General features: G+C 36.5%; 1 protein-coding gene across 6 annotated transcripts in view; it reads left to right on the forward strand.

Moving 5' to 3' along the window:
- The window catches only part of Trappc8 (trafficking protein particle complex subunit 8), a 106102-nt gene that overhangs the window by 56431 nt on the left and 29820 nt on the right, over positions 1–19851 (forward strand). For 5 of the 6 annotated variants that reach the window (XM_063231797.1, XM_063231795.1, XM_063231798.1 and 2 more), the window contains 7 exons: positions 4094–4318; positions 5618–5726; positions 7761–7955; positions 8363–8493; positions 10084–10158; positions 10668–10794; positions 13147–13301. In XM_063231797.1, coding sequence (XP_063087867.1) covers positions 4094–4318; positions 5618–5726; positions 7761–7955; positions 8363–8493; positions 10084–10158; positions 10668–10794; positions 13147–13301 — 1017 coding nt within the window. Of the gene's footprint in view, positions 1–4093; positions 4319–5617; positions 5727–7760; positions 7956–8362; positions 8509–10083; positions 10159–10667; positions 10795–13146; positions 13302–19851 lie in introns of those variants that run through there. The other variant, XM_063231800.1, reaches the window with a different exon arrangement.

Below are 19851 nucleotides of genomic sequence, written 5' to 3' on the forward strand. Positions count from 1 at the left end.
GTCTGTGTCTCTGAGACTTGTTCTGTGTGGGCTGGAAGTCTGACATTGCATTTTGCTCCTTCATATTGACATTTTTCTAGGATCCTTCAGATCAGCTGGTTGTGGGGTCCCAGGTGCTTCCCACATTGGCTAGTCATCCATGATGTAGGGGAATGGGCGAGGCACCTGCGTTTCTCTGAACCTAGGTTCCTGGAGAAGTGGTGGGGTGCAGGGCTGGCTTGTTTGAACCTGTGCAGCTACATGGAGGCTTCTCGGATGGTGGTGGGTGCATGAGGGGCAAGTTGTTTCTTGCATCCCACACTGGCTACTGATGGAAAGGTTTCCCTGATGGTGGCAGGCACTTTGGGGCCTGACTGGCTGCTTTGCCCAGCCCATTCTGGCTACTGGTGGGAAGGTTCCCCAGTGCCATTGGGTGCTTGGGGGCCTGACTGGCTGCTGGCTTGTGCTGGCTGCCAGAGGGAAGGTTCTCCAGATGGTGGGTGCAGAGGAACCTGGCTGGCTGCCGATGGGAAGGTTCCCTCAGTGGCTGTGTATTGTTTTAAGACTGCTTGGGTTCTGTTATGAAATGCTAGATAGAGATTAGGGTTGTTTCTTCAGGAAACATTATCTAAAAATTATTTTGAAACAATCTCAAAATAAAAAACATATGCAAGTTCAATTCAGAAAGTTTGTGTGCCTGAACCATTTGAGAGTTAAATTGTCTACCTGTTATCCCCAAATACTTTTGGGTTGACTTAGAATATACTATATGATAAGCAACAAAATCAAGAAATTGGCACTGATACAGTGCTTCTGTCTAATCTTGAACCCCTTCAAAGGTAACACTTGCCCACAAATATCTTATATCATGGGACATAGAATCCATGGTTCTATTTTTAGACAGAGACTCTCTTGGCTTCATGATACCAACACCTGAAGATTACAGGCAGATTGTTTTGTAGAAGGTCCCTCAACTTAGTTTTTTTTGATATTTTCCTCATGATGAGACTCTTTGAAATTGGTTATCTTTATAGAAATATCACAAAAGAGTGTGTTCTTGAGTGTGATTGAGAAATTTTGATTTCATTATCAGTCGAAAATAATTCTTAAAAAGCCCCACAAAGATAATTCTGACTATGTATGATAAAATTTTCATAATGTCATTTTTAAAGAGCAGTAGGAGTTTATACTGAACAAAGATTTGTTTAGTTGAGAGAAATCTTTTCTTGGTACCAAACAACCCCCTACTCTTGGCATATTCTTCTTTTTGGTGGTTCTGGGAATCATACTCAGGGCCATACATGGTTTAGGCAAGAGTTGCACCACTGAGCTACATCCCCCAGCCTTTTTTATGTTTGACTTTGAGCTAGGGTCTCGTGAAATTTCTTAGACTGGTCTTAAACTTGGGATCCTTCTGCTTCAACCTTCCAGAGTGCTGGGATTACAAGCGTTGCCACTGCACCTGGATTCAAGTACCCCCCCAGACCTCTATGCTCTTTGTAGTAACGGGTACAACTGTGGACAGAAGAGACTACCAAACTCAATGTGTGTGTGAGCCAGGCATGGTGGTGCACACCTGTAATTGCAGCATTCAAGAGGCTGAGGCAGGAGGATCGTTGTGAATTCAGGGCTGGCCTGTACTCTATAGTTAATTCAGGACGAGGTTGGACTGCATAGTGAAATCCCATCTCAACCCTTGCCCCCAGAATGAAGTGTATATGTATTTATATATTTGTGTGTCTATATGAATAAACACATATGCACCCATATTTATGTATACACAATATATGTATGAATGCATACACTTAATGTTGTATACTCACACAATTAGTTGTTTCCATTCAGCCATGTTATAACAAAAAGGACAGCCAAAATGAAATTAGATTTCATAGAATACCTCAGTTACAAGTAATAACCAAAGCTCTAATCTATGGTTCTATATGTTTCTGCTTCAGAAATTCCTTAGCAGTTTTTCACTAGTTTTTCTTTATGGCTTAAATCTTAGACTTTTTAGATTTTGAGCAGGTACTTCAAGACTTCTTGGTTTTTTAGACAGTAGTTGTTCCGTTAACTTCTTCCAATCCTCCCCCCACCCCGCCTGCCCAACCTGGTTAATTTTGGCATTCATATGAGATTTTCTTTTTCTTTTTTCTTTTTTGGTCTTTTTGAGACAAGGTCTCAGTGTGCAGTTCAGGCTGGCCTCAAACTCACTTTATAGTCCAGGCTGGTCTTGAACATGCAGTGATCCTCCTGCCTCAGCCTTGCAAGTGCTGGGATTACAGATAAGCACCAGCATGCCTGGCTTACATGTGAGACTTTTTGTATTGAAAGTCAGACTTCATTTTAGCCATCCTCTTTTCTCTTTTCCTAAGATCACTTAATCCTTTACTCTATAGCATTTTTGAGTAACCATTTTGCCGTTAGTTAGGCAGTGATGGCAGAGTGTTTTGCTCCTGCCTATCTGGTAAATCTAGAGCCAGAGCTGGAAAGACTGAGTCTGTCAGCTGTGACTGACTGAGACCTGGGGCTTTTCCTTTAGAATTTTATTTTGATGTGAAATTCTAGGACATTATTTCTGGCTGTTGGTTAGTGCTGTGATCCATTCTCCTGTCTGCTTGTTTTCTTGGTAGTGACCCTGAAGTAACCACTTCAGTGCTTTTGGTGTTGCTTTGCCCTTCTATACTATGTATAGTTAAAATGAATTCATGTCTCTATTTTTAGTTGTCATGTTTGTCAAGCATGCTATTGCTTGCAACACCACAGAGATGCAGTGGTCTGTACCTCTGGAGCACTGTACGTTTATTCCATGAATATTTCTGGTTTACCAGAACACTCAGGTTTCAGCATTCCACAGTTTTTATTCAGTGTACTTTTTCTGCATTATGTTGGTTTTCTTTATGTATGTATTTATTTTTTTGTCTTTTTGAGACAGAATTTTACTGTGCAGTTTAGGCTGACCTTGAACTCTGTAGCCCAGGCTGGCTTGGAAATCACAGTGATCCTCTTGCCTCAACCTCCAGAGTGCTGGGATTACAGATATGTGCCACCACATCCAGATAATCATATTGCTTTTAATCTTTTGCTGTTCTGAGTCCTTTGGTAGGTGCACTGCACAATGGAAAGTATACCCTGATCCTTTCAGATGTGGAGGAACCCATGGTGGCCCCTGATCCTGGCGGAGAGCCCTGCCATGTGTCTTGCCCAGGCACTGTTCCCTTTGCTGTTGTCTTAGCCCCTCCTTTACCTGCATGGCATGAGATGTCCTTGTAGTCACAGCATTGGCCAGTAAGATGTGGCTGGCAGGCAGGCAGGCAAGGGGCAGGTGTGGATGGGCCAACAGGTTAAATTTTTAATATGAGAAGATAAGGTTGACATATGTCACATAAGTCTTGTACTGAGTGACATCCCATTTTGTGACTACATAAATTCCATAGGTAGGTTTTAGTCATAGGCAAGAGAAAAAGGTTTCATAAAAGTATTTTATAATGTGGTTGGAAAAATTACATGAAAATTGGTATGTTTTCAGGTACGGTTTAAGAACTTTGTACTATAATTTAATGAAGCCTGTCTTTTTATTTTTACTTTATTTTAATTAATTAATTGTGTTTTTGAGATAGTTGTGCAGTTCAGTCTGGCCTTGAGCTCACTTCATAGCCCAGCCTGGTCTGGAACTCATAATTCTTCCTCAGCTTTCTGAGTGCTGAGATTTTAGGCAAGCGCCACCATGCCTGACAACCTGCCTGTTACAGACACTAAAAATTGCTCTGAAGTTGACCTTTGTAATACATTGCTCAGAGGAATAAACAATAAACATTATTATCTACTGATCTCCATTTCTCTTTTTCCAAGGTCCCTGTTGTGCACTATAAACATGGAATACACCTGTACACACACACAGACACACACACACACACACACACACACAGAGTTTGGGTGGCTGAAGAACTTTACTCTGTAAGATATTGTGTAATTACGTTTCACTTTCTTTATCTTCTCCTTTTGTTAGAGGAAGAACTAGTTTGTACCTGAGTTTGTGTGTGTGTGTCAATCTGAATGTATTTTTTCTAGTTCAAGACAAATTTGGATCTTAATACTTTGTTTCATTTCCTTACAGAAGAAGCATGCTTTGCGCTGCTATTGTCAGGCCATGCAAGTTTATAAAGGCAAGGGCTGGTCTCTCGCAGAAGATCACATCAACTTCACCATTGGGCGCCAGTCTTACACACTCAGGCAGCTAGACAACGCCGTGTCTGCCTTTCGGCATATACTAATCAATGAAAGTAAGCAGTCTGCTGCTCAACAAGGGGCCTTCCTCAGAGAGTATCTTTATGTTTATAAGGTAAAGACTTCTTTTCAGGAGTAGATATTAAAACTCAGCATATTTATTACTATCTCCTAGGAGTTTAATAAAGTGATTTTATTAGGTTATATGTAGTTATCAGTTATAAAAATGCTGTGGAAGACTAGGTTACTTGATCATAGATCTTCATTACATTGCCCCTTCCAGTTTTTTAAAAGAGACTTTCAGTATAGCAATAGACATTTCATTTGTGGCTTTTAAAAAAATATGATATGTCATACTTTTAATGATCTTTGTTTGTTTGTTTTGTTTTTTGCAGTGCTGGGAATGGAACCCAGACCTTGCACATGTAGACACTACTGAGTAGACACTCAGCCCTTGTGGCTGGTTTTTTTTTTTTTGGTCTTTTTTGTTTTTATCGGTATGGGGGATTGAACTTACGGCTGCCTGCTTGCAAGGCAGGTGCTTATGCTGCTGAGCTAAATCCCCAGCCCCTGTTTTTTTGGAATCTTAAGGGGAATAAGGAGATATGTCACAAGCTTTCTGGAGTGTTTCTTTGTGATTTTATAGGATCACAACCAGTTTTGCAAAATGCTCCCACCAGTTTTTGGAAATATATATTCCTTTTTTATGAAAGCTGAAAAATGGGAATCTGTGGAAAATGGCAGTCTTATTATGGTATAATGTAGAAAATTAGTAGTAAAAGAATATTTCATTGAGGCAGGAAAATGGAAAATGTAAAGCATTGTTTTATATGGGAAAAGATAGGAAGTGGTATTTTTTCTACCAAGGCCTATGAATAGTGAATAGTATATCCTGCAGTAAGTAAGTGCACTTAGATCTTAATTTGAAATCATGTGGATTAGAATTTTGGCAAATAGGTTGCTACAGTGAGTTACAGCAAGTAAAATGTATACCAGAATAACATTTAAAGCAAGTGTGAGGTGGTGAGTTTGATTCTCAGCCCCTCCCCCAATAACATTTGGAACATCCAAAGAGAACATTTAATGTCCAAAGAGAATAACTAGTGAATAACCTTAGGAAGGTTCTCTTGAGATAGAATAAATAGTATCTAAAGTTCTTCTCAGTTGTAATATGACTGTGGTGTATTAAAGAAAACTACAATTATGTAATATTCTTTAATGTCTTAAGCAGATTTGAAGAAAGTGTAATTTTCAGGTCTGAGGGTTTAGCTCAGCAGCATAAGCACCTGCCTTGCAAGCAGGCAGTCATGAGTTCAATCTCTGGTATCGATAAAAAGGAAAAAGACAAAAAAAAAAACAGTGTAATTTTAAAAAAAATTGTTCTTTTTTTTTTGTTTGTTTGTATTTCTCTTAGAACGTAAGTCAGCTATCACCGGATGGCCCATTTCCACAGCTTCCTTTACCGTACATTAACAGTTCAGCAACACGGGTTTTCTTTGGCCATGACAGAAGACCAGCAGATGGTTAGTAGTTTTATTTTGTCCTACTAACCTAAAGATTACCTTTTTTTTAGGTTTTTTTTTTTTTTTAAGTGATGTATAGTTGTATATTTGAAAGTTGTTAGCTTTATACCTCTTTACTGGTATTCTGCATGTGAAGATAATTTTTACTTCAGTATTTTTCCTTTTAGCCTAAAAGTAAAAAATAATAATACAAAACAATTGTGACTATAAGCATTTTTATTGTTTAAGAATGCTCATATTGTTATCTAATTTTGGTAAGCGTTTTTAATGTTTTGGAAGAGATTTCATTCAGTGCATATAAAGGTTTTATTTAACATCTTGTCATATAGCTAGATGGTTTCTGTCTTTCAGTTGTATAAAATGGTAGCCTGAACATCTTTCTTAATAAAAGTTGTTTTTACAACTTTTTATGGAAATTTCCATATGCACACAGAAGCAACGAACAGTTATAGTTACATATTTATTCCACTCTTGCAAGCCTTTAAAATGTTTTTTTTCCTTGAGGATTGTCCCCTGGGAAGGCACTACTGGACCAAAAATATAAATACTTTAAGTCTCTTAATGCATGTAAAAGTAAACTTTTTGATTCTAAATATTCTCAATTTGGTCTTCCTTGAAATCTGGTTTTGTATTATTAAAATACATCACATGTATAGCAGCATTCTTTTTTCTTTTCTTTATTATAAAGAGAATAAAACAAAGTAAAAACAAAACAGTGTCAGTGATACAGGATTGCAAAACAGACAATAGCAAATCAACAGTGGTTACCATAAATGCCTCATATTGTCTTCAAAATAGCTGCTCATACCATCAGACATAGTAAAATCAAACAAAGCAGAATAGAACTGAACCAATAAAAACAAAACAATGAATGCAATATAGGACTTCAAAACAAGATAACAGTAAATCCAAAATAGCTACCATAATATAGCTTGTTATCGTTGAAATAGCTGCTCATGCCATCAGCTATAATAAAATCAAACAAGACAAAACAGAATAAAACCAAAACAAGGAGAATGATACAGGACTTTAAAACAAGATAATAGGGAGCTAACAGTGGCTATCACCTTCAAAAGGAGATTTACCATAGATGCTATATTGTGCATTGTTATCATCTAATAGATAATTAGACCCCCAGCTTTAGGCCTTACAGCAGTATTCTTTATAATAGCACAAAATGAACTGATACATTTTGATGTGATCACACAAAGGATTTGTGCTGCAGGACATGAGTGAGTCAGTTCTACCTGTTTGGGTATGAAGTGAAAAAATACATCAAATTATAAATTTCAAAAGGTAAAAAATCAATTGTATACATTGTTTATATACTCATGTGGTAAAATAGACATATGGTGAGGCCAGGCTTGGTGGCACATGGCTGTAATCCCAGCACTCAGGAGACTGAGACAGGAGGATTGCCGTGTTCGAGGTCAGCCTGAGCTATGCAGTGAATTCAAGGCCAGCCTAAACTATATAGCAAGACCCTGTCTCAAAAAAAAACCAAAACCAAAAAACACAACAACAAAAAAAGACAGATGTACAGTGAGAATGATAAGACTTCAGCCTCAGAATAGCACTGGGAAGAAACAATAGCAGTATAAGTTATCAGTTTGGGGAGGTCTGGGGAATGGATAGCAATTCTTCCTGTAATGTTCTTGTTATAGAATGTATCCAAGATCATGTGATAGAAGTTGCTATTTGTTAAATTTCAGGATAAAAGTGCTATTCATCAGGTTTTTTTATATTTGAAATGTTTCATATAAAATTGTTATGAAAGCTAGGGAAATACAGTCTTCCAAAGTCAAGAAGAAGAGAATATCAGTATTATTAACTAGCAAAGGCTAAGTTAATAAGAAGTTTCTGTTTTTTAATTTTTTTTAGAGAATTAGAAATAGGCAAGAATGAAAAGTATGTGTAAATAAATTTGGATACATCTGATTCTTAAAATACTATTTGATGCAGTTTTCATATATGAATATTTAATTTGTGACACTTTATTTGATTTTTTTGCTTTTTTTGTGACTTTTTTTAAAGGTGAAAAGCAAGCAGCTACTCATGTAAGTCTTGATCAAGAATATGACTCTGAATCCTCTCAGCAGTGGCGAGAGCTTGAGGAACAAGTTGTGGCTGTGGTTAACAAAGGAGTCATTCCATCCAGTTTCCATCCCACACAATACTGTTTGAATAGTTACTCAGATAACTCCAGATTTCCACTTGCAGTTGTAGAAGGTGATACACTTTAAGTTTTTATTTATGGCTTTCTTGGGGTTAGTTTTACAGCAGATTCATGATGACTTACTGTTTGCCACACATTATGGAGGCTGAGATGGAAGGAAAAATTAGCAACCTGTAGTTTACTGAGCTGCGTTTATAAAACTAAGTAGTGGCACCTCTAATACAGGTGTCTGCTCTGTGCTGTGGTGGTGTAGAAGAGGGAATGGAATTCTTTAGAATGGGCAAATCTTTTAGAAGAGACAGTTTTAAAACTGAATCCTGAATAAATGGATCATTATAAGGTGGTAAAGAGCAGGTTAGGCAGACATGCAGAGCTACAAAGCTACATATGGTTAGTATTGAAACTTAGGGTGACGTGAGGTTTATTAAAAGTTTATTAATTGTGGAACTTTCTTTTGTAGAACCCATTACAGTGGAAGTGGCTTTTAGAAACCCTTTGAAGGTTCCACTTTTGTTGACTGATTTATCATTGCTCTGGAAGTTTCAGCCTAAAGATATCAATGGAAAGGATAATGAAGAAGTTAGAGAACTAGTAAGTTATTAAAAGGTATTTGTAATACACACATTTCAGTAATAGCCTAACAGATGTAGTAATGACATTTGTACTTCTGTTCAGTGAGATGAACGTTGTTTTTGGCTTATTTTTCATTAATGCTAAGATTTATATGTGCTTAACTTTGAAAACTGAGAATAGAAAATCTTCCCAGTATTTAAAAATAGCCACTTTAACATGTTGTTCCATGTCTGTCATTTCCATTTGTATGTTTTTCCCTGATATTTGAGATTCACTTATTTTGTATATTGCTTTTTTTCATTCTATTTTTTTAATATGCGCTCTGACAGTAGAATATCTTAATATTTAGTTTTTACATAATCCATCATATGGCTGATTTATCAACTGTTTAATCAGTGGTAGTTTTTTGGAAGTTTTCATTTGTTTAGTAGAACTGTAATTCTATGTAATTTTTGTTTTTCTTTAATTTCGTTTTTTGTGTTTTTGTTTTTCTTTGAGATAGCATCTTGCTATGTAATCCATCCTGGCCTTGAACTTGCTCTGTAGCCCAGGCTGGCCTAGAGCTCATGGCAATCCTTCTGTCTTAGCCTCCCAAGTACTGAGATTACAGATGTTTTGTCACCATACCTGCTCCCCCAGTGCTGGGAGTTAAAACAAAACAATCCAGGGTTTTGTGCATGCAAGTCAAACACTCCTGACACTGAGATACACCTCACAATTCCTGTGATGAATATTTTTGTGCATAGCCTTTTAGCATTCAGATTATTTTTGAAGGAAAAATTCCAAGGCATGGAGTTACTGAGATTTTAGGTAATCAGTATTTTAATCTTCTGTTGGTTTCACAAAAGGTCATAGCAGTGAGCTTCTTAATAGTAGTAGATGAGGTTGAGTATGTCATCTTTGCAACATTAAATATTGTTTACAAAAAATTGATTTGATAGGTAAAAATGTTATCTTACTGTTTTATTTTATTTTTTATTTTTTTTGTCTTTTTCATTTTTACCGGTACCAGGGATCGAACTCATGACTGCCTGCTTGCAAGGCAGGTGCTTATGCCGCTGAGCTAAATCTCCAACCCCTATCTTACTATTTTGTATTTCATTTCATCGATGAACTCGAAGTTTTTGTATTTCCCATTTGGTGAATTGTCTCACAATCTTTTTGTGTATTATACCTTTTTCTTTTCTTATCTGTGTCTACAATAAATCTTTTATATATTTAAGGTAGTTATTTTTAGAGCAGGAATGACTTGAGCAAGTTTTTGTTGCTTGATTATGACAGAAATAACTTAGATAGCTGGACATGATGGCTCACACCTGTAATCACACCCAAGACACTGAGGCAAGAAGATTGCTGCAAGTTTGGGACCAGCCTGGGATACGTAGTGAGTTCAAGACCATTCTTGAACTACCAGGTGAACCCTGTCTCAAAAAAATAAAACAAACAAAACCTATCACAGCATGGCCATAGTTACAATCTAGTAGAAACGTTAATTTAAATTAGTGTTCTTGTTTTTAAATATTGCATATAAGTATGTTAGTGATCATTAGAGCATTAGATGTTTTTCATTAGAATGCATATTTTTAAAGAATAATTTATGTTTTATAGGTTACAGGTGAACCTGAAATGATTGGAACTGAAGTTATTTCAGAATTCTTAATTAATAACGAAGAATCTAAAGTGGTAATTGTTTTTATCATTTTTCTATCTGAAACCTTTCTAAAAATAAATGGTAGAAAAAATGGCTTAATTTTTCAGATGCTTTATTGTATATATCTTTGTTTTCAAAAGCTACAATTGGGGAGATTGGAAAACTAGAATTGAGGGCCAGGAATATAGCTCAGTGGCATAAGCACCTGCCTGGCAAAGTGCAAGGTCATGAGTGCAATTCCTGATACCAAAAAACAAACCAAAACAAAACAAAACAAAACTAGATACTCAGAAAGAATTGGTACGGAAAGTAGGTTAATAGTAGCCTTTCATTTAATTTCTAAGAAGCCTCGTAAAACCTTTTCACTTTCTGCTTGGTGGCAGTGTGGTAATTTCACGTGACATTTAGTTGAGTAGAATATTTTGATTTTTATTAAAAGTATTATTATGGATCTAGGCCTTTAATTATTGTCTGCAACAATGTAAATTTCAGGTGTTATACTACTAAAGAAACATAATAAGTGATCTAAATATCTCCACAGGCAAGACTAAAGCTCTTTCCCCATCACATAGGGGAGCTGCATATTCTGGGAGTTGTGTATAATCTCGGCACTATTCAGGGATCCCTGACTATGGATGGTATTGGTGCTCTTCCTGGATGTCACACAGGTAAAGCTATAGCATTGCTAAACAATTAGAAAGTTAATTCTCATTCCATAGAATAAAATGAATGAAATGGTATTTTCTAAATACACCTTTAGATAAAGACATCTAGGCAGTTGTAAGAATGGCTAATTTAGATTATTTTAAACCTCTGCTATAGTGTTTAAAATAAATACTTTATTCTCATTTGATTTTTTTAAAATAATTGTTAGGCTTTGCTCTGTATATTTTTCTTCTGTTATCCAAATTTAGTAAATCCTAGCCATTTATTGAATGCCTGCTGCCAGTACAAAAAACACTTCAACATATTTTGTTTTTTTTTTTTTAAACATTTTTTATAAAACATGGAATAAATTAAAAACCACTTTTCCACATCATTGGTTGTTAAATACTTAAAATACTGCTATTCTAAAAGAGAGTAGGGTTTTAGTGGTAAATTGGTATATTGGTATTCTATATAGGTAGTATGTTTTACAAATTTTTCGAAGAGTAAAATTGTAAGATACACATTTAACACCGTTTATTATAAAACCCTCTACTTCTAGTCCTTAGTTTAGCAGACATATTGTTGTTTATAACAAATTAAACTGACTAGTCATTAGACACACACTTAGTATTCACAAAAGGTGATTGTTGGGAGAGCTTTTATTTTTGGTATGAGGAATCCTCACACTTGGCAGGCAGACACTGTGCCACAGATCTACATCCCTGCCTTTTTGGTCATTTTTGAGGTAGAGTTTCATTATATGATTCAGGCTGGCCTTGAACTCACTTTGTAGCCCACACTGGTCTCAAACTTGTGGTGATCTTTCTGCTTCAGCCTACCAAATGCTGGAATTACAGGCATGTGCTTGTTGGGAGATCTTTTGGAACACTTTGAAAGCTTGAGTTCTGTTTTATTTGTTTTTTTGGGAGGGGTTTGTTTTTGAGACAGGGTCTCATTATGCAGTTGAGGCTGGTCTTCAGCTCATTTGGTAGTCCAGACTAGTCTCAAGCTCACAATGATCCTCCTGCCTCAATCTGTTGAGTGCTGGGATTTATAGGTGTGTGCCACCACGTTTGGCTAAGCTTTGAGCTTTTTAATCTTAGTTGAATATTTCTATCTGCCTATATATTTAAGATAGTAGAAAAATTTTAAAAAGAAATGGAATGAATTCATAAAAAGTTAAAATTATAAACAAAATATTTGCTCTAAAATTGAGTATGGTGTTCTGCAGTCAATACTGTATATTTCATGTTTGCCAAGTGCTAGAGAAGCTTCATTTATAAATAATCCTTCTAATTTATTGCATTTTTATAGCCAGGTAGCTGGGTGTTAACTGTTTGAAGCTCTTTTTCCTCTTGTACATAAATAGTATCTTAATCTAGTATCACAGGATTGTCTTTGTCAATAAAATACAGCAAATTGTTTCATTTGATGTTTCCAATATATACATTAATATTGTAACATTTATATTATTCTATAACTTTGGTGGTGGAAGATCATGAATTAACTGTTAAAAGTAGTCCCATTTGATGAGTTTGCATGTTTTAGGGTAGTCCATTCTTATGTAAAATGCTAATCAGGGTCTTTGTCAGATGCATTGTGGGAAATGCTACATTATATATCCAGTCTGAAGTGTCATGGTGACCTTCAACTCAGACAGACTTTGAATAGTCTGATAGGAAAGATTGAGTTGTGGAATTACTGTTACTCATACACAGAAGTAGTACATGGAAGCCTGTGAGAAAAATCTCATGTGAATATTCAATATGTTAAAGCTGTCTGTACTATCTTTACTTTTCTTTATTTTCTTGAAAAAATACAGTTATATGTAATTCAGAAATATTTCGAATTAATATATAAATATGAGTAACGGTAAAAAATTGACATGATCTGTGTTTTTAAATTTCTTTCACTTAGGTCTGTCTATCTCATCTTATGGCCCATATCAAATATTGGGTCCAAGGTAGCTATTCTCTTAGGTCCTTTGTTTATTTAGTGTTATGGTTTATAAAATATAATTTGAAGGACTTTCTGCTCAGTGACATATGGTCTTCATACAACGTAAGTATCACAAAATACAATGAGGGGCTGGGGATTTACCTCAGCAGTATAAGTGCCTGCCTTGCAAGTGGCGTGATCATGAGTTCAATCCCCGGTACTGATTAAAAAAAAAATGAAAAATTAAGTAGCATATAATAGGTGGTATCAGTGTGGAATTTAAGTACATTTAATTCTTTAATTTTATTCTGTAATTGTGTATAATTTTTCTAGCAATCATCCAAAACTTACAGTATTTATATATTTGAGTTAAATTAATGTTAGTTAATATACCAAATGATTTTAGAGCACTCATTTTTTTTTTTTAATTTCAGGAAAATATTCTTTGAGTATGTCTGTTCGAGGCAGGCAGGATTTAGAAATTCAAGGTCCTCGACTTAACAACACAAAAGAAGAGAAAACTTCTATTACATATGGTCCAGATCGCCGATTAGATCCCATAATCACTGAAGAAATGCCACTATTGGAGGTATTTCACTTAAAATTTTATAGACTTAATAAAATGTATCTGTATAGCCAGATGATATTTAAATTAATTAGAAGTTGTGTTTATTGATACTGCAGTGAGCCATTAAATGGATCTAATTCATGAATGTAGGGTAGTCATTGAAATTAGCATGAAGTCATACTGGTTGTAAAACATAACCCTCAGAATATTATTGGAAATTGGGAAAACATTTCTAACAGAACACTTTGGTTATTAAAATCTGTGGCTCTTTTTTAATCTATAAAAATCATATGTGAATAAATGCTTGTAAAACTTTTAGAAATGCGCCATGGTGGTAAAATAAGCCTATAATCTCAACATTTAGGGGGCTGAGGCAGGATGATCACCATGAGTTTGAGGCCAGCCTGGCTACCTCATGTGCCGTGGCCAGCCTGAGCTACATAGCAAGACTATCTCAAAAACAAAACTAGACTTAAGCATTGTAGAAGTATATGAATAAAAACAATATTTGCTCATCCTCATATACCAGTCTGTTTATACTGTATGGGATTAAGTTCCATGGTTGTGAAAAGCGTTAGGGAATGTGGGGCTGGGGATTTCCCTGAGTGGTAGAGTGTTGTGTGGCATGTGTGAAGCCCTGGGCTTGATCCCCAATGCCACAAAAACAGTAGCAGAAAACCTCAAATAAAAAAAAGAAAGGAACGATGTTAAAACCTGTAAAAGATAGAATGTTTTAGTTGAAGGACATTGGAATATCTTACAGAAACTAAAGTATTACAGCACTGCAAATCTCTGTGAAGGAGAAGGACTCAGCTGCAGAGAATTTGGGGCTAACCATTTTTATTCTGTAGAAAGAATTGCTTTTCATACAATACCAGTTCAATTAGCTCAATACCTTCCAGTCATTTCTCGTTCTGTTCTGTGGTCTGATTTGAACTTGGGGCTTTCACACCCACCTGATTTCCCAGCTCTATTTTTATTTTTCGTTTTGAGATAGGGTCTCATAAAATTGCCCAGGTTGGACTTGAGTTTATGATCTTCTTGCCTTAGCCTCCCAGAGTGCTAGGATTACAGGAGTGTGCCATTATGCCTCGCTAACTTCCACTGTATATGCTACTTTAAACTTCATTTCTGGTTAGAGAAATCTGGCCCATCTTGGATCTGCTCAAGAAGCAAGCCAAATACAGGATCATGATATGGAAGTATATGGATGAGTGTGTGGCAGCCTTTCCTTTTATGTCTTCAAGTTTCCCCACCAGGGCAACTGTGAGCATAGCAGCCTGCTTCCAGTATGTGCCAACAATCCCAAATTGGTACTTACCTTCTCGGACCTTTACTTGTGTGCTTAAAAAGCTTTAGTAATTGTTTGTAAAATCATGCCATACAGGAAAATGATGAGGGTGTGTGTGTGTGTGTGTGTGTGTGTGTGTGTGTGTGTGTGTGTGTGTGTTCGTTCAGAGGAGGATTTTGTTGAGCCACTTGAATTCTGCCCAGGTTTAATACCTTGTTAACATGTTGCACTTAAAAAGAGTACTTTCATGCAAATAAAAGACATGGACCTCTGTGCAACTTTCATTTTTTAACAGCTTCATGTTTTAACTTGAAGTATGTTGCTGAATGTCAAGAAGGAACAGGGCAAGCTGGGTGTGGTGGCGCATGCCTGTTATCCCCGCACTCGGGAGGCTGAGGTAGGAGGATTGTTGCAAGTTCAAGAACAGCCTGGGTTACAAAGTGAGACCAAGGCCAGCCTGAATTGCATAGCTAGACCCTGCCTCAAAAAGACAAATAAAGAAAAAAAGAAGGTACAGGCCAGTGAGGATGATTGGCACACATGTTATTGGCTTTTCTATTCTTTTTGTTATTTTCTTCTTTTTTTCTTTTTCTTTTTTTAAAAGACAGGGTCTTGCTGTGTAGTCCAGGCTGGCCTTGAACTCATGGTAATCCTCCTTCCTCAGCCTCCTGAGTGCTGGGATTACAGGTGTGTACCACCACACCTGGCTATTAGTTTTCTAAACCAAATCCTTGGTAGTCAGATTTAACTGCAGTGTTGGCACTTTGCAATAAATAAGACGGTTTTGAGTTGCAGTTTAAAACTTCATCTCCAAGGTTTGCCATCGCTGGCAAAGGGGGTTCAATTTGTTTCCAGTCCCCTTCCTGTTAATAGAAAGTGGGTGACTCCTTAGGCCATCTTTCTGTTTACTAGTGTCTTTTTTCTTTTTACTTGAAAATAGCTGGATCTGTTTGTTTTTATATTCTATGTAGCATGTTTGATGATATTTCCTCATTTCTGGATTAGTGCCATATATTTGGTTTTATTTTAAGTTGGTACACCAAGAACTCCTCATAATGTTTAATTATTCTCCTTTTTCATGTGATTTTTGAACAAGCTTTTCAAGTTCCCACAGTAATTATTTTAAGTAGTTAGGACTAAAATGTCTGAAGATGAACTGAAATGAATTAGAATTCAAATTTTGTTTTACAACTAATCACGTATAGCTTAAAGTAGTTAATAAGGATCGAAAAAAATGGCAGATAGATAACAGCAGCTACAGAGGCTCTCTGAGATAGCCAGCTTAGATTCCAGGAATGGTACAGTGTGGGGAGTCCTAAGCAGAGGGAGATATACTCTGCTGACCCAGGAATGAACTAAGCTGAGAGAAACCAATGGGAAATGCAGTCCTGGTGCTACGATTGAAACAGCTAAAGTCTCGGTACCACCGCTTTAACTTGTGGATTGGAACTTTCTTCCACTGCCACTGCCGCGCGAGAATTGGCACAGCCGGGATAGCCCGCTAGTTTCAACTTACTGGAGATGCGAATGCTCTGAGAGTGGGAATTGGTGAACTGAATTGAGAGCAGAGCTGGCAGGGAACCCTGCATCGACCTGCGGTAAGTGAGAGGAATAAAGACCCTTCCATAGAAAAGAGGCTCCAACAGAGGACATTCTGGGACCAGGCAGACTGGCCAGAACAGGGCGCTGCAGTGACTTCAGTCACATATTCCCCTCTTAAGTAGGATTGGTGTGGAGCATTGGCCTGGGTGACACCATGGACTGAGGCCCAGTAGGCTAGGCCAAACCAAGTCCTGCGCCTGGCAGTGCACCCTAATGCAGTGAAGCCTTTAGTAGGTTGATGTGGAGGGGTGGGCCCAACATAGGCTGCCTGGGTCTGTACCTCCTAGTATATTGCAATGGGCGGGACCACCTAGTCAGCATGCTTCAGACAAACTGAAACCAACAAAGAAAGAAACTGGGCCTCCTATATATGCCTGTACAGAAGGAACAAAAAATATAAGAAGAGGCAACAAGAAAGGGTCCTCAGTCCCCAATACTGAGAACACTGATCCAGGAAAGGTAAATGCAAAGGAGAATGAGGACAAAAAACATGCAATATCAGGCATGGCACCAATAGACATAAAGCGATGTCTTTGGGATCTCATAGACTAGTTCAAAAGTGAAGTATAACCGAGTAAAGCAAGATATAAGTACAATAGTTAAAGAAATACTAAGCATCTCCCAAGAAAAAAACAGATGGTAGAATGGAAGAACAAAAAAAGGGAAGAATTGTTTGATTAGAATACATGAAGCAGGTTCAAAGAGATTACCAGGAAACTAAAAACTATTGAAAGCTGACATAACAGCTTGAAAGAAACTAAGGATAGATTATCTGAACTGGAGGACAGGTTTGTAATTTGGGAACATGAAAGGAAAAACTTCTTAAAAATAACAAGGAAACAAGCAGTAACAATACAAAGGCTAGAAGATGATAAAGAGGATCTATAACTTAAGAATAAAGAATGTGAGAGAAGCAGCAGGGGTACAAACAAAGGAACTGCAAAGGCTATTCACAGAAATAATGAGGGAAAACTTCCCAAAGATAGGAAAAGGAAAAGATGTTCAGATGTATGAGGCATACAGAACTCCAGCCACCAGTAATCAAAACAGAACTACACCCAGGCATATAATAATCAAGATTCCAGAAATCTAATAAAAGAACAATATTAAAAGGTGTCAGAGACAAGAAACAGATCACTTACAAGGGAACACCCATCAAAACTATAGCAGAATTCTCGGCACAAATCATCAAATCACAGAGTGGGGCAAAATAATCCAAGCCTTGATAGACAATAACCTCCAGCCAAGATTGATATATCCTGCACAATTATCCCTAGAAATTAATGGACAAACAAGATGCTTCCAAGATAAAGAAGAACTGGGGGAATTCGCAACCACCAATACAACTCTACAGAGAATACTGCAGGACATTCTAAAGAGAGAAAAGTACCAGGATTCCAGAAACAGTGTCAGAGAGGTCACAACGAATGGAGCAGAAAGCGAAATGAAGAAGACAAACTGACAACTAATTACAGAAAAAGAGCACAACAGAAATGAGGCAAAGAAGGTTGTATATAATTTCTAATATAGATGGCCTAGATACAGTAACTTAAGGGAAAAAAGAATTGCAGGCAGAGTGGATCAAGAGGTAGGGTCCACCGTGAGGCTCTTTATTGGAAATATAATTAGCCTGAAGAAGGTTATATGGACCAAAATCAAATATGAGAATATGGAACCTGATGTGATAGGGAACCAGAGAGTAATAGGGTAACTGGATGAGTATTTATGTATAGCTTGAACAGATAGGCTTTTAATAAATGAAGAAATATAACTAGAAATCCAGCCTAGGAGTGAGAAAGTTCGGAAACAGGTTAAATAGCAGGTTGCCCCCCCCCCCCCAATATAAAACCATGAGTGATGGGAAGACCAAAAATACAGAGTTCATTCTGTGGGAGTAAAGGGGAAGAATAGTCTTCAAAAAAAAAAAAAAAAAAAACAGCAGAAGATATAGCTAATAGTTATCAGGAATTAAAACCCCTATTACTTACACCACTCTGCTTGGTTGGAACTTATTCCATCCTAGTTTGTATACAAGCACTGGATCTGAGGGCACAGACAGCTGTCCCGAAGACACCAGTACATAGCACAGTGGTCATCTTTAATTTCCTATTAACTCAATCAGGATCCCTGTATGACTTATACTGTTGTATCATGACTGATCTTAGTTAAATCTGACTTGTTTGAATACTGCTTATTATTGACAGATTTTTTTCAAAACTGTTAGGTTGTTGGTATCAAGTTGAGCAGTATAGACGATTATACTGAAAATGACAGTGATTCACCATGATATCTATTCTGATTTGATTACTACCTGTTTTTGTAGCTCTACACTATCTACAAAGTTGTATTTCTCCTCTTCTGTTAATTCTGTTATGTACGGATATGTTCAGTTATACTCTTATCTGATGATATAGCCAATTCTGTTGATGATAACAAGAAACCACACAGTGACCATGGTAGAACTTATACAGCTGTTTTATAAGTCTTTTTAGTTTTATGTGTCTATAGGAATGTGTTTAGTTGTGTCCTGCTTTGTTCTGTTTCTCCCTCTAATATAGAAAGGATAGAAGTACATATTAAGACTCATGCTTACGTAAAACCTATAAACAGTTTATGAGAACTGATCTTATGACACAGGAAGAAATGAACAAATAGTTTGAAGGAAAGAAAGGGGCACTGCCGTACCTAGTGCTGATTCTAGAGTGTTATGTTGTGAAATCCAGCAGTATTATTAATCTTTGTTCAGAAAGATTTTAATCTAATACATTTTGTTAGGTCTCAACATAAATGAAGATATGGATAAATGCGTTCATGTCTAAGTGTATAGGACTGATAGCTACATTACTTAGTTTTTGTTGGATAGTTGAACAGAAATGTTTGTAGTCTCCCTGGTTGAATTCCCATTTATATGTTTCACTTTTGTATCTTGAACAGCTGTTTTTGTGGGGACAATATGTATACATCAACTAGTGATTTATTACTGTTTATTTCTTTTCTTTGAAAGTGTGTACTATTTCTGCCCATTTTCTATTTTGTTTTGTCTTTCTTTAAATAATAATAATAATAAAAAGTAGTTAATAAACATTTGTTTGGAGATATATATGAATTTGTGACAGCTTACTTTTAAAAGAGAATATCCTTATCACTGTGGTTGAAGTTATCACATTAGTAGAGGGTATCAAAAAAGGCTTTTGTTTTATTGGTATTGGGGATCGAACAAGTTTATATATTTAGGTTTGATAAAGATTCTTGTGCATTTTCTAAATACACAGACAACAGTTTTGGAAGTTTACATACAAATCTTAGGACATTTATATTGGGTAGGTAAATTACATTTGAAAAAATTGGTCTTCATAAAACATCCTCCCAGAGAGCTTTTACAAACAGCAGGCAGAAAAAAAAGTATTCTTTTATGTTTACACTGTTTAAAATGCAGGTTCTCCCACTTCACTGTGGACTCTACCAGCCTTCTGCTTAGCCCAAAATTTTGTTGTTAACTGATGTCATAAAATTTGGGGCTAGAGAATATCTTTTAAAGTGTACTTATCCCTAGCACATTTTAAGAAGTAAAAACAGGCATTTTAAAAGAATTCTATAGGTTTGTAATTTTCATTTAGTCATACTGTTTAATATTTCTTCAGTTACTTTTTTTTCTTTTTTTAAAATTTTATTTAAGGA

Source organism: Cavia porcellus, unplaced genomic scaffold (assembly GCF_034190915.1).
Source record: "Cavia porcellus strain 051 isolate PalLab524CR breed Dunkin Hartley unplaced genomic scaffold, mCavPor4.1 scaffold_20, whole genome shotgun sequence".
NCBI classification, from domain to species: Eukaryota; Metazoa; Chordata; class Mammalia; order Rodentia; family Caviidae; genus Cavia; species Cavia porcellus.